The sequence below is a fragment of the Sphaerodactylus townsendi genome, linkage group LG06 (genome assembly GCF_021028975.2).
Source record: "Sphaerodactylus townsendi isolate TG3544 linkage group LG06, MPM_Stown_v2.3, whole genome shotgun sequence".
Classification (NCBI taxonomy): Eukaryota; Metazoa; Chordata; class Lepidosauria; order Squamata; family Sphaerodactylidae; genus Sphaerodactylus; species Sphaerodactylus townsendi.
The window spans coordinates 122,522,906-122,538,541 of record NC_059430.1 but is presented as its reverse complement, the minus strand read 5'-3'; the positions used below and the strand labels follow the sequence as shown (position 1 = coordinate 122,538,541).

At 49.0% G+C, this 15,636-nt stretch overlaps 1 protein-coding gene across 1 annotated transcript; it reads right to left on the bottom strand.

Moving 5' to 3' along the window:
• Nucleotides 1-1,658: 1,658 nt before the first annotated feature.
• Nucleotides 1,659-13,650, bottom strand: LOC125434454 (heat shock cognate 71 kDa protein-like). The gene is made up of 8 exons (XM_048499863.1): nucleotides 13,534-13,650; nucleotides 12,400-12,605; nucleotides 11,695-11,847; nucleotides 9,969-10,524; nucleotides 6,427-6,629; nucleotides 4,719-4,917; nucleotides 4,374-4,606; nucleotides 1,659-2,116 (listed from the first exon to the last, which is right to left on the bottom strand). The coding sequence occupies exons 1-8, from the start codon at nucleotides 13,556-13,558 to the stop codon at nucleotides 1,931-1,933; spliced, it is 1,761 nt and encodes a 586-aa protein (XP_048355820.1). The 5' UTR covers nucleotides 13,559-13,650; the 3' UTR covers nucleotides 1,659-1,930.
• Between the last annotated feature and the right edge of the window lie 1,986 nt (nucleotides 13,651-15,636).

Sequence of the window (15,636 nt, the reverse complement as noted above, 5' to 3'; positions counted from 1 at the left end):
GCTGACCACTGGGCCTAACCAGCCAGCAAGAAAGGGAAAGGAATGGAGGAAGAGGAGTCCTCCATCTTGTTTTTTGAATGGCAGCGGGGGTTTTTGGCTCGCTTAAATCACTATCATTGGGGAGGGGGAGAGAAAATTATCAACAAGGTAGTCTTCAGTTTTTGAAACGTTTGCCCTCATTAAAGAGAGGCTGTTATCGTGTTTCCCCGAATATAAGACAGTGTCTTATATTAATTTTTGCTCCCAAAGATGCGCTATGTCTTATTTTCAGGGGATGTCTTATTTTTCTGTGTTCTGTTTGTCGAGCATGCTTCCAAACAAAAACTTTGCTATGTCTTACTTTCGGGGGATGCCTTATATTTCGCACTTCAGCAAAACCTCTACTATGTCTTATTTTTCGGGGATGTCTTATATTCGGGGAAACAGGGTAGCAATGGACTATCAACAACTGCAGAGCTTGGCGAATAAATCTTGTTCACCAACAAATATGTCAATTCCTTTCACGCAGGGATACCCAGCCTATTATATTACAGCACTCACAAATCCCACGCACAGGAGAGCCTATATGCTGGCTAGATTTAACATCATGCCATCTCCGCTACATAGAGGAAGACTTAAAGGTCTTCCAAGCGATAAAAGGTTCTGTACCTGTAGCGTAGGACAGCTGGATTCCATCCCACATTCTCCTGAACTGCTTATTATACCAAGAACTCCGATCCAGCCTGTTATCCCAAACTATAGACCAGTGGTGGCAAACCTATGGCACAGGTGCCAGAGGTGGCACTCAGAGCCCTCTCTGTGGGCACGCACGTCGTGCCCCCCCCACCCCCACACACACACATTTAGGCTGGCTTGGGCTGCTGGGCTGGATTATTAGCATTAAATCCAAGACCAAGTTTTGGGGAAGCAGTGTAGGTAACCCTGTTAAGCGCTGTTAAACCCCACTGATTTTCATGCAAAGAACTAAAATGCAATCTTTTACCTGGGAGTAAGCTCAATTGCTGGCAATGGGGCTTGCTTCTGAGTAAACCCTCCTAGGGTCGTGATTCACCCGTTGGAAGAGTTGCACGGTTGCTTCAAAGCAAAGCCACCAACTACCATCAAGTTTACTTCTGAGTAACGCACACCTTGGAGCCAACTGTTTTTCCTAAACTAAAACCTCAATATTCAGGTTAAATTGCTGTGTTGGCACTTTGCGATAAATAAGTGGGTTTTGGGTTGCAATTTGGGCACTCGGTCTCGAAAAGGTTCACCATCACTGCTATAGACCCTATGATTGATTATACTGAATCAGATAAAGTAGTTATGCTTTTAAATTGTCAGGATTTTCATTGTTGCCTTATAGTGGCAAAGTTTTTGTCAGAAGTTTGTAAACTGAATGTGTGACAAACACGAAGTTTTTTACTATTCACTTTTTAACTGGAACTGTATTTTTATACTATCGTGTATATGCCAATAAAGGCTTATTGAATTAGTCTTCAGTTTTAATTTGCTGAATGCCCACCCTCAGCTGGCTACTGGAAGAGGGTGTGGCGGAGGGCATCATGTGCTACAATTACTTGGTGGGGGTGGGGGGGGTCAGGGAAGCAGATGTAAGCCGGGGAACCGACGCACAGACGTGCTTAATTTATGAACACATAACCACACCAGCAAGGAGATGGCAGGATGACAAACTGCAATAATTTATTCATGTGAACACCACCGACGATGTCTCACGGTGGCAAGAGAAACGCCCGACACCGTCACAGAGCAGGAAAGAAAAAGGGAAGGATGAAGAGGGTGAAGAGTCTCCATTTTCACAGAAGACCATAGCAGGACAGAGGCACAGGGTGGAAGGAGACGGGTCGAGAGGAAACTGGAATCAAAGGAAGCCCTGTGACGGATGGGCTTCTGTGCCTTTTCCATGCAAGGTGTCAGACGTGGGAGGGTCTCAATCCACCTCCTCGATGGTGGGGCCAGAAGAGCCGCCGCCGCCTCCGGCTCCCCCTGCTCCAGGGAAGCCACCGGGCATCCCCCCGGGCATGCCCCCGGCTCCTTGGTAGAGCTTGGTGATGATGGGGTTACAGACATTCTGTAGCTCCTTCTGCTGATGCTCATACTCTTCCTTTTCGGCCATCTGCAAGACGAAAAAAGAGCGGCCGGCAACAGGTTAAGCTCTGCTGCATTTCCATGGCAGAACCATCCCAAGAAAAGGAAGATACCCGGAGGCCAGGTCTACCCTAACAGTTTCCTACGGCAGGCGGACTAGCTGCCTACAGACTAAGATTGGCTGAAATCCAATGGCAAAACCACCCTAAGATCGTTGGAGGTCAGGTCTACCCAAACAGTTTCCTATAGCAGGTAGACTAACGGTCTACAGGTTGAGATTTTTCGTTTTAGCACCGCTTATGAAAGGCACTGGGGTTTGCATTCCTCTGAAACCCCTAAAAAGATCTTAGAGGAAGATTCCTCTTCAACTACAGTGTCAATCTTGAAGTCTGCCTTACCATCTGCCTTCGTGGCTTCAACAGAACTCAGTGAAGGATAAAATTTACACAAATTCCCCCACAAAACCCCTCCAATTAAAAGTGGGATGGGCAAAGCCTTTTGTAAACTGAGGAGTAACAATACTACAATTTTACTGGAGGGATTTCACTGGCTTAAGGTTTTGTTTGTGCAGTACGGAAATGTATATTTGTCCATACACAGCATCACTAACTTGGCTTCCCTGCAAAGAATTCTGGGGACTGTCGTTTACAATCTGCAAGCCTTCTGGGGATTGTAGTTTACACACTGAAAGCCTTCCCACAGAAATGACTGCATGCTTGTCGCAAACTACAGCACCCAGGATTCCTTGTGTGGAGGACACGACAGTTCAAGGTGACAGCATCCATATCCCTCGCCCTCGCCCCCCCCCCCCCCCCCCCCCCGTGTCTGCAGCATTCTTTGCAGGAACAGCACGGCTACTTTACACCTGATATTGATTTGCAAAGACTGGAATGCCAACCCACAGCTACAGACTGTTTGACTGCGGAGAGCCAACAGGCCGTGACGTCGCTGGCAGAAACCTTGCTTCCATATGCTACAGCGTGTTCTTTTCAATGCCAGAGACTCAGGGAGGTCAGATTTCATGATTCAGCCAATCTTTCCAAAAAATTCGGTCTCCACAAGCCACAGGTAACGATTGAATGACTTTGCTGCCCCCTCATGGAACAACAGGGTACTGGCTCCCTTTGAAACCCTATCTACCCTTCTGCTGATTCAACAGGTATTTCGTAATTCAACAGGACCTCTTTCCCCCAAAGCATTATAGTCCTTGGTGGAGGAAGAAGCAGTAAGTAATTAACTTCTTTCCAAACTACAGTTCCAGAGGTGGGATCCAGCAGGTTCTCACAGGTTCCCGAGAGTAGGTTACTAATTTTTTGTGTGTGCCGAGAGGGGGTTACTAATTGGTGATTTTGCCATGTGATTTTTGCCTTAGTTACACCCCTCCTCTCAGCAGTAGCGCGCAGAACTTGGAGCAGTCTAGCAGGAGGTGCACCGGCGTGCATGGCAGCCTGCGCCTGCGTGCATTCGTTTCCTGCCCAAGGACCAGCGCAGCGGCTGCATCCTTGCCACAGCCCCGCCCCAGGAATGCCTGGCCACGCCCCCGTTGTGCCCTGCCCAGCCCCATTGGCACTACACCACAGTTTGAATCCCACCACCATGGGAACCTGTTACTAAAATTTCTGGATCCCACCACTGTACAGTTCCCAGGAAACTGTGGCAGAAGCTGCAACGAAGAGACTCGATGTAGGTCCCTCCTCTATGGAATCAAAAAAAGGAACATTTTTTGAAAACAGCTATGCAGCTTCTCCAAAAAGGGATGTATGCATTGTTGTCCATTCGAAAGTCAAGTAACACCTTCTTACAGGTTGCTGTATTCTTGCATTATGTGAAGAAATAAGATTCTACTTTCAATTTCTTTTTATCGTGCTCTTCCTCCAAAACGCTGCCTAGCCTACCTAACGAAGAACTGCCAACCTTCAGACAGGGCCTGGAGGCCTCCCAGAATTTTAACTGATCCCAGACTACGGGGATCAATTCCCCCTGGAGAAAATGACTGCTTTGGAGAGTGGACTCTATGGCGTCATGAGCCTGCTGACGTGCCTCTGCTCTCAAATCCCGCCCACCCCAATTCCGCCCCGAAAATCTCAGTGAATTTCCCAAGCTGAATTTCCCATGCATGTGTGTTGGTATAAAAGCTTGATTCGAACACAGAGCAAACCAAAACCATCTGACTGCTGATACCGAGCACATGTAAGAAGGACAGCCAGGGGACACTTCAACGTCACTAGGTTGGCTGGTCCTGTTTGGTCCGCCATGAATTCTACCTCGGCCCCCTCCGAACTCACCTGGTTCCTGTCAAGCCAGGAAATGACCTCATTGCATTTGTCCAGGATCTTCTGTTTGTCCTCTGGGGACAGCTTGTCCTTGAGCTTCTCGTCCTCGGCTGTGCTCTTCATGTTGAAGGCCAGAGACTCCAGGGAATTCTTGGCGGAGATCTTCTCCCTCTGGACTTCATCCTCCGCCTTGTATTGCTCCGCCTCCTGGACCATGCGCTCTATCTCCTCTTTGCTGAGGCGGCCTGGGGCAGGGACAAGCAGCCAATTAGGTGCAAAGAACACAGGAGCGGGAGGGCGGATGCGCCGACCCACAGCCAATGGCTCCCCTCCTTTCAGCCCCACCTGCGACCATACCTTTATCGTTGGTAATGGTGATTTTGTTCTCTTTCCCAGTGCTCTTGTCCACCGCGGATACATTGAGGATACCGTTGGCATCAATGTCAAAGGTCACTTCGATCTGGGGGACACCCCGAGGCGCAGGCGGGATCCCCGTCAATTCGAACTTGCCCAGCAAGTTGTTATCTTTGGTCATAGCACGCTCGCCTTCGTATACCTGTTGGGGAGGACATCGGCAGGTTAGAAAGCAAACCGGGTGGGGGGGGGGGGGAGAGGAGAGAGTACTCCTCGCAACAAAACCGGCCACAGACCTTCCCTGGGCATCTCAGAGATGCCAGCTTCTTCCGAAAAGCTGCCAAGTTATTTCGTTGGCCCCAAACTCTGGTTTTATCCAGAGTTCCAACAGAGACAGGGATTAGAGAGCCACATGGTGTAACGGTTAAGAGCACATAGGCTCTAATCTGGAAAACTGGGTTTGATTCCCCACTCCTCCACATGAGTGGCAGAGTCTTATCCGGTGAACCGGATTTGTTTCCCCGCTCTTACATTTATGCTGTGCGACCTTACGCCAGTGATGGCGAACCTTTTTGAGACAGAGTGCCCAAACTGCAACCCAAAACCCACTTATTTATCGCAAAGTGCCGACACAGCAATTTAACCTGAATACTGAGGTTTTAGTTTTGAAAAAATGGTTGGCTATGAGGCGTGCGTTACTTGGGAGTAAGCTTGGAGGTAGTCGGTGGCTTTGCTTTGAAGCAACCATGCAACTCTTTGAATGGGTGAATCACGACCCTAGGAGGGTTTACTCAGAAGCAAGCCACATTGCCAGCAACCGAGCTTACTCCCAGGTAAAGGATCGTGCTTTAATTCTTCGCATGAAAATCAGTGGGGTTTAACAGCGCTTAACAGGGTTACCTACACTGCTTCCCCAAAACTAGGTCTTAGGTTTAATGCTAATAATCGAGCCCAGCAGCCAAGGCCAGCCTAGATGTATGTGTGTGAGGTGATTCCCCTCCCCCCCCCCACATGATGAACTCTGTTTGTGCATGCCCACAGAGATGGCTCTGAGTGCCACCTCTGGCACCCGTGCCATAGGTTTGCCATCACTGCCTTATGCTCATCACAGTTTGTCCAGAACTCTTAGCCCCACTTAATTCACAAGGGGCCTGTTGTGGGGAGAGGAAGGGAAAGGAGTTTATAAGCCGCCTTGACTCTCTTTACAGAAATGAATAGCAGGGTATAAATCCAAACTCCTCCTCCCCTTCTACAAGTAGCAGCACATCACGTGCATACATGAAGGGTTCAAATCTGTTGATCTCTTTCACTAAATCAGCACCTTCCCTTAGAGCAAAGAGCTCTCTCGTTGTGCAACAGAGCAGCAGTGGCGTAGTGGTTAAGAGCAGGTGTACTCTAATCTGGAGTAACCGGGTTTGATTCCCTGCTCTGCCACCTGAGCTGTGGAGGCTTATCTGGGGAATTCAGATTAGCCAGTACACCAACACATGCCAGCTGGGTGACCTTGGGCTAGTCACCGTTCTCCTGAGCTCTCTCAGCCCCACCTACCTCACAGGGTGTTTGCTTGCGGGGGAGAAGGGAAAGGAGCTTGCTAGACCCTTTGAGTCTCCTTACAGGAGAGAAAGGGGGGGGATATAAATCCAACTCTTCTTCTTCTCTTGGATCACAGGAAGGTTGTCAGGTACAACCCACAATTGGCACGTTTGCTTACCTGGATGAGCACTCCCGGCTGGTTGTCTGAATACGTGGTGAAGGTCTGGGTCTGCTTGGTGGGGATAGTGGTGTTGCGTTTGATGAGGGCCGTCATCACCCCGCCGGCTGTCTCAATGCCCAAGGAGAGCGGTGTCACGTCCAACAGGAGGAGGTCTTGCACGTTCTCGGACTTGTCCCCGCACAAGATGGCGGCCTGGACAGCTGGGAGAAGAAGGCAACACATGCAGGTCAAGGCGGGAAGGGTGTTGGGGAACATCTCCCTAAGTCCATGGTGGCGAACCTTTGGCACTCCAGATGTTATGGACTACAATTCCCATCAGCCCCAGGGGCTGATGGGAATTGTAGTCCATAACATCTGGAGTGCCAAAGGTTTGCCACCACTGCCCTAAGTTATCCACAGGTCACTTGAGTAGGTCAAAGTGGAGAGGGTGTCTGGGGAGATATCCAAAAGCTACAGCCAAGTTGCTTGCCCTGAACAGGAGTTGCCTGCTCAGGGAGAGAAAAGGAAAAGAAGGAAATCGGCTTCTTTCCAGTGCTTTAAAAACTGGTCATAAAACCATTAAGACTTGACCAGATACAAGAGCGTTTTTGAAGGACAGCATCCGCCGTGGGGTCTAACGAGGGCGGCCAGTCAATTTTGGCAGCGGAGAGTCAGTCCTAAAGCGCAAGAATCCGAAGGCATTATGCTGACCGTAAACAAAATGGTGCCAACTCCACCAATGGTAAGTCTCAGATTGAGATGTAAGTACTGGGGATCTAAGCCCCAATTTAGTGTGTCGAAGGCCCACAGCCATTTTGGGAAAAGCTGTCTCCAACCAGAAGCCCACAACTGTGGCACACAAGAGCCAGTCGGACTTATGCCTGCAGACTCACAAGAGAAGCCCCCCCCCCCCCATCTCCCCTCTTCAGAGCTGAAAAAGGAATTACTGCCTATACTGGAAACTCTCTTATCGGCTTTGGATTCTTGTAAACAGGCCTAAACAGGAGCAGCAGTGCCGTAGGAGGTTAAGAGCTCGTGTATCTAATCTGGAGGAACCGGGCTCGATTCCCGACTCTGCCGCCTGAGCTGTGGAGGCTTATCTGGGGAATTCAGATTAGCCTGTGCACTCCCACACACGCCAGCTGGGTGACCTTGGGCTAGTCACAGCTTCTCGGAGCTCTCTCAGCCCCACCTACCTCACAGGGTGTTTGTTGTGAGGGGGGGAAGGGCAAGGAGATTGTCAGCCCCTTTGAGTCTCCTGCAGGAGAGAAAGGGGGGATATAAATCCAAACTCTTCTCCTTCTTCTATGCATCTCAAAATGTGCGAGCATGCAATATTTGATAGAAACAGTCTGTGTGGGAAAAATGCAGCTCTTTTAAGTCACTTCCGACTCTATCAAAACTGACTGCAACCAATGGAGAACAACGTTATAGGAAGGGGCACTCAGTTGGTTAAACCTTTGTTATCCCACCTAGGACAAGAATGGGCAAAAAATGCAAAACTCATGTACCAGAATAAGCACCAGTGTGGTGAGTAGCACATTCAAGTTGGGAGGAAGAATTGTTATTATTATAACCACCCACCCCTGAAGGGCTCTGGGTGGTGCACACTCTAAAACATTAGATAAAATACATCATTAACACATTAAAAAAATACAGCATAAAAGGAGTTTGGTGTTATACCCTGCCTTTCTCTCCTGAAAGGAGACTCAAGGCAGCTTACAAACTCCTTTCCCTTCCTCTCCCCACAACAGACACCATGTGAGGCAGGTGGGGCTGAGAGAGTTCTCAGAGAACTGTGACAGACCCAAGGCCACCCAGCAGGAATGTGTAGGAGTGGGGCATCAAACCCGGTTTTCCAGATTAGAGTCCACATGTTCTTAATCACTACACCTTGCTGGCTCTAAGCTAGGATTTGAGGACACCCACAGTTGTCTCATTTGGCCACAAAGCACACGCTCTTTCAGTTTAACCTGCTCCACTAGCTGGAAACGATGAAATGAGGAAGGAAGATCCATTGATCCTTACAGAAAGAAAACCGGATAGAAATGAGCTAAACAGAAATAGCTGACGGGCAACTGTTGTCATCTAAAGCTTCTGACCACCTTTAATGCATTTGGGATGGTCAGAGAGAAGCGATTGTCTGCCTACAGCTAAGCTCAGGAGGGCAAGCCCTTAACTGCTATGGCACTTCATGCTTGTAAACGCTTGTGAGTGGGCACTAGAGATTTGGTTAGCTGTGCAGATTTTTTAAAACGTTGCTTCGGCAGCAGTTGCTACCGCAGTACAAGGATCTTCTCTAGAAGAAGAAGAGTTTGGGTTTATATCCTCCTTTTCCCGCCTGTAGGAGACTCAAGGGAGCTGACAATCTCCTTGCCCTTCCCCCCTCACAACAAACACCCTGTGAGGTAGGTGGGGCTGAGAGAGCTCCGAAAAGCTGTGACTAGCCCAAGGTCACCCAACTGGCATGTGTGGGAGTGCACAGGCTAATCTGAATTCCCCAGATAAGCCTCCACAGCTCAGGTGGCAGAGCTGGGAATCAAACCCGGTTCCTCCAGATTAGATACACGAGCTCTTAACCTCCTACGCCACTGCTCTACATGGCTGAGGTCCGCTGCACTCCCCATTGTATGGTTGGCAGCCATCTTGTGGCTGCACCCACAACACTGTCTCAGAACTCCAAATGCGCCTGCAGGTCAAACTCAAGAAGGTTGCAGATCTGATGACCCTTTGGAGGGGAACCACGGATATGGGTTCTGCTTTCAGAGGAGCAGCAGTGGCGCAGCGGTTACAATACAACAACCTTTATTAGGATATTAAAATAGGCTCCAGAGCGTTACAGACATTTCTGAAGTACAAATCAAAAGTACGTTCAAAACGTAGACGGATAAACTGTATCTAGCATTGGCCATTACTTAGAAAGTTCTGTCGCTTGTAAAAGAAATTTTGCTACTTTTTCCAAGAGCACGGCCTCTGTATTATTTAACAAAAGCTCCACAACAGAGTTGTCAGAGTCTCTTTCAGATTTGTCTAGGACCAGCCCAGGAGAGAAATTCCTAATACCCACATATCTCGGACAGTTGAGTATAATGTGAGCAAGAGTCTCCACTTGGTTTTTACAGTGTGGGCAGACCCGATCCTGGAGAGGGATAGATAGGTAGCGGTTGAGAGCAGGTGTACTCTAATCTGGAGGAACCGGGTTTCATTCCCCGCTCTGCCAATTTAGCTGTGGAGGCTTATCTGGGGAATTCAGATTAACCTGTGCACTCCAACACACGCCAGCTGGGTGACCTTGGGCTAGTCACAGTTCTTCGGAGCTCTCTCAGCCCCACCGACCTCACAGGGTGTTTGTTGTGAGAGGGGAAGGGAAAGGAGTTTGCTAGCCCCATTGAGTCTCCTTACAGGAGAGAAAGGGGGGATATAAATCCAACTCTTCTTCTTACGTGTGGACTGCCACCCAAGAGAGACAGAAGTTTGGCATTTCGAGCTGCCCTTTCCAGATCCTCAGCGAAGTCACTTCTTTCTCCTTCACCCAGGTGCTTTGCAGATTCCTTCCTTACCTGCCCCGTAGGCCACAGCTTCATCAGGATTGATGCTTTTGTTCAGCTCCCTGCCATTGAAGAAGTCCTGCAGCAACTTCTGGATCTTGGGGATGCGGGTCGAGCCGCCGACCAGCACGATGTCATGCACTTGGGACTTGTCCAGCTTGGCGTCCCGCAGGGCCTTCTCCACGGGCTCCAGGGTGCCCCGGAAAAGGTCAGCGTTGAGCTCTTCAAACCGAGCCCGGGTGATGGAGGTGTAGAAGTCAATGCCCTCATAGAGGGAGTCAATCTCGATAGAGGCCTGGGTGGAGGAGCTGAGGGTGCGCTTGGCCCGCTCGCAGGCCGTGCGCAGCCGCCGGACGGCCCGCTTGTTGTCCGTGATATCTTTCTTGTGCTTGCGCTTGAACTCGGCCACAAAGTGGTTCACCATGCGGTTGTCGAAGTCTTCGCCACCCAGGTGGGTGTCCCCGGCGGTCGACTTCACCTCGAAGATGCCATCTTCGATGGTCAGGATGGAGACGTCAAAGGTTCCCCCGCCCAGGTCGAAGATGAGGACGTTGCGCTCACCGCCAACCTGAAAAAGGAGGTGTTACCCAGTAGTCAGGATGGTACTATATTTGGGAAAAACCATGCCTCAAACACACCCGCGTCTGGCACTAAAGTTATATCTGTACTGTCATCAGAGTGTAGAAATGCAAAGACACAAAGGTTGATTCCGCACTTGGGTTATTGACCTAAGTTCGAGCTGTGTTCAACTTAAGTGCTCTGACCAACCACTGGGATCGACGTGGTTTTGTACCAGCTTCGCCCCGTGTAACGGTCAAATTTCCGACTCCAGTTGGGAACTACTACTTTTTCAGGGAACCTGGCCTGATTCCTGGTAAAGGTATGGAATCTCTGGTGCCAGGAGTCCCCCATTCAGCCAATCACAGCTGAGGGTTTCGGGCATGCGTACAGCTGGCCAATCAAAAAAAGCCACCTTCGTCCCTCCATTCCTGTGGCAGTTTTTTTAAATAACGTGTGTGGGGATAGACGGAACATGGCCGTAGAACAGTAGCCAATCGGAACGGAGCGGCGAAGAGGCATAGGATGATTCCGCCCTCCGAGCTGGGATCAAGCTGGTTGCAGTGGGGAACAACAATGGCTTCGACCTAGGTCAGTACCCTTCTCAGGGAACTGGGTCGAAACTATTTTACTCGTGTGCGGAATCGTCCAAAGACAGATAGGTAAATCCCTGGCCCCAAGAGGCATAAAATCTAGAACTGGGGATTCCACCCTTTTTAGAACCTGCAGCACCTTTTGGAGTCTTGATGCACCAAGATGGAGGCAACCACAAAATGGCTGCTGCTGGAGACACAGCCAGCCACAAAATGGCTGTTGCTAACACCCTTCAGTCACAAAGTGAAGATCCTCCAGCTGTGATTGGCTGAACTTCTAAAAATCTGTGCAGCCTATCAAATGTCCAATGAGAATCCTTGCTAGCACTGCTCACTTTCTAAAGACACTAAGCACGCATCAGAAAAGGTTCAGCAGGCACCATGTTGGAAACCCTGATCTTGAAGCTACAAACTAACATGCTACATCCAACACGTACCCAGAGCGAAATAGGAAGTTCAAACCACACTAAACCAGACAGGTAAGCTTCAAACTTGCCTCAGCCATCATAAAATCCTCTGGATAACACCATTTCCACTCACCACATTTTAACAGGATCAACCCAATCCCTCCTCCTCCTCCTCCTCACCTTTTTGTCCAGCCCGTAGGCAATGGCCGCCGCTGTGGGTTCGTTGATGATGCGAAGCACGTTGAGGCCAGCAATGGTGCCTGCATCCTTGGTGGCCTGCCGCTGGGAGTCGTTGAAGTAGGCCGGGACTGTAATGACGGCGTTTGTGATACTCTGAGGGGGAAGAAAAGGGAGTCAGTAGGAATTAAGAACCTGCATTTGGGGAATACCAGACAAATTTCATTTCCTCATTATCTTCGGAGCTGGCTTCTTCTCACTGTAGGCCATTTTCTCAACACCACCTATCTCCTCAACACCCTAGGACAACCTTCCCAGGTACGGATTCACCTTTTATCTTCCTTTCAGCCCCACTTCTTCCACTAAGTTTCTGACATAAACCCCGAAGCCCTGGCCCATTATCCCAGCCTCCCTCCCTAGCATTCTTGCTATAATTCATGACACACACCAGTCAGCTTTGTTTAGACAACTCTGAAGCACAGGATAAGTTGACAAGACTCCTTAGATAAGCATCTCCCATGATGTCAAGTAGCCCTAGCGCCGTGGGGGCGAACCTTTGGCACTCCAGATGTTATGGACTACAATTCCCTTCAGCCCCTGCCAGCATGGCCAATTGGCTGTGCTGGCCGGGGCTGATGGGACTGTAGTCCATAACATCTGGAGTGCCAAAGGTTCACCACCACTGCCAGATGTTCCCTCACTACCTACCTTTCCCAAGTAGGCCTCGGCAATTTCCTTCATCTTGGTGAGAACCATTGAGGAGATCTCTTCGGCATAGAAGGTCTTCGTCTCACCTTTGTACTCCACCTGCACTTTGGGCCGGCCCCCGTCATTGATCACCTGGAAGGGCCAGTGCTTCATGTCCGAGTGGACGACAGGGTCATCGAAGCGGCGGCCGATTAGGCGCTTGGCATCTAGGAAGAGGGGAGGCGTGAAGGAGTCAGCGAAGGAGGTTCCCCCAGGAACAAAAAAGAATCAGAAGGGGGCAGGGTGGCACAGTGGTTAGAGCCGTGCAATTGGAACTTAAATCTAGCCTTCTGCAACGCTCACAGGGTGACTCTGGGCCAGTCAACCTCTCAGCTTAACCGAACTCACAGGGTGGGTGGGAGGATAAAAACAGCAAAACATGTTTACCACACCAGATACTGGTAGTGGTGGAAACCCAACAAAGGTCCCCCTTCCAGGCTGGATATCTGTGGGTTGTGATAATCAACACTAGATTTATAGCACACCCTATTAACAATGGTGTTAGACCCAGATGAATATGTTAGCTCATGAGTTGACTGACATCTCAAACTGAGCAAGGGATGCTGATTTGGGAAGCATTCTGGGAACCACACGCTACAAATCCATAATTAGACCCCCACAATGAGTATTTTTATTCCAGAGAGCAGCTGGTGAGAAGACCCCCCCCCACCCCCAGCTGTTTCCTCAAGACCAGTTCCCTGGATCTGTTGTTAGCCCCAACAGGAGGGCAAAATAGGGACATCTTTTTCCTACAGGGACTAAAAGCAGATATGGACAGAGGATACTATCGATCAGAAATATCCCCAGGAGTAAGGGGGAAAAAATCTTCCACAACACCACAAGCCTTTGTCCAAGCTATGTTCCCTTCTGCTTTGAGGCTGAATTCCTTGGTAGCTCAAATCTGATCAGACTCTCAGCTTCAACATATTGGGAAATTTTCGCTTGCTACTCTTAGGGACTGATACAGAATCAGCTGGTGCTGAGTAACTACCGACTACCCAGAGATGGGATATAGTCTGCCTCCTTCACCGGAGGAATACACGTACTCTACTTCCCCCAGCCCAGAATGGAGGGAACGGACCCCGGAGTCTTTACCAAAGACGGTGTTAGTGGGATTCATGGCCACTTGGTTCTTGGCGGCATCACCGATAAAGGAACGCTTTTTTTGGAACGTGAAGGCAATCTAGCTTGGGGTGGTAAAGGGAGCCCTGGAATGGCCACAACTCCACACCAAACACTGCCCAGCCAGGGTAGGTGGTCCCTGTGACTGCCACTTAGCCAACTGGCATCAATGTGACACAGAGCATTCAGACGAGAACCACAGCAAATTTCAATCCCAGCCAGGAGGTACACCACCAGTTCCCACACACAGACAGACTTCCAAGCTGGAAATTTGGTGGTAGGGGGGATTGTACTCCATCTAGGAGCAGCAGTGGAGTAGGAGGTTAAGAGCTCATGTATCTAATCTGGAGGAACCGGGTTTGATTCCCAGCTCTGCCCCCTGAGCTGTGGAGGCTTATCTGGGGAATTCAGATTAGCCTGTGCACTCCCACACACGCCAGCTGGGTGACCTTGGGCTAGTCACAGCTTTTTGGAGCTCTCTCAGCCCCGCCCACCTCACAGGGTGTTTGTTGTGAGGGGAGAAGGGCAAGGAGATTGTCAGCCCCTTTGAGCCTCCTGCAGGAGAGAAAGGGGGGGATATAAATCCAAACTCTTCTATTTATTTACAGTGGAACCTTGGTTTTTGTCGACTTCGGTTTTTGTCAACTTCGGTTTTTGTCAATTTTTTCAGTGAAAAATTTGCCTCGGTTTTCGTCTATTTTCAGGGGTTTGTGGAGAAAAATCAGGGGTTTGTGGAAAAAAATCACCCGGTTGTTGCAGGCCGTGTCTGTAACTTGTTTAATGACAACGTCTTGCCGCATTTCAGACAAATCTGAAAGAGGCAGCAGAAACAGACCTCTTTGGACAGCTTTCTGTTGCGACACTGGTCCACTGGCCCTGAAGCTGGTCCTAGTGTTATTGTTTGTTACTGTTTTCAGCATTAAACACTAAGTTCATACCAAAAACACATTTTTGGCAAATATTTTTTGGAGTGCCTCAAACGGAAAATTGGATTTACATTGATTCCTATGGAAAAGTTTGCCTCAGTTTTCGCTGATTTCGGGTTTTGTTGATTCTTTTCGGACGAATTATCAACGAAAACTGAGGTTCCACTGCATTCGATTTCTTATACTGCCCACCTCCGAAGGGTTTACAATCTATGTTTCTCCATCATGGGAATCCAAGGTGGCTTACGAAACTCTTCTCTTCCCCATTTTATGCTCACAACTATCCTGGGAGGTAGGCTGGATGAGATTGTGTGACTGGCCAAGGTCACCCAACAAACTGCTATTTAAAAAGCAGGGATTCAAACCTGGCTGCCCCAGATCCTAGTCAGACACTCCAACTTCTGCACAATACCGCACCCACATCTAAATTGAGATTAGAGATTCAGAAAGCCTTGATTCTCTGCCAGAGTCATGCAAACAGGAGTCTGGCACACATTCTCTTGCACAGTAGAGCAGGCGCCCTTTGGTTTAAATTTCATTCCACATTGCTCTAATGGTGTTTTCCTGGAGTTACCTGGATTTATTGCTTTGTTTATTATGCTGTTTTTGTCAAAATAATCCTGTACTTCGCCTCCAGAAAGGCAGGTGATTAATGAGTAAGAAATTGCTGCCCAAGCACCCAGCCAAAAGACGTACAAACAATTTGCTGCAGTCTCAAAGGCTGGAACCCGGCGGTGAAATAGAACAGCAGCTGCTACAAAGGTAAAAAAAACCTGAGAAAGTCTTTGAACATCTGATATAGTGCGGAGAATCTGAAATGTACAGAGCTTTGTCTTAACCTGGGTAGCCAGGCCTAGCCTGATATTGTCAGATTTCAGAAGCTAAGCAGGGTTGGGTGGGTTACTATTTGGATGGGAGACAACCAAGGAATACCAGGATCATTAAGCAGAGCAGGCAATGGCAAACATCTCCATACGCTTCTTGACAACTATGATGAAAGCAAGCCACTAAAGACCTGGGTCCTTTTCTCCAATAACTCCAACCAGCTGATTTCTCAGCTATTTATTGTAAAAGTTCAAAGCAAAGAAATAAAACATAAATGCAGTTAGAGATTGTTCAGCTGAATACAGTCTTATTTGCAAGTTCTTTG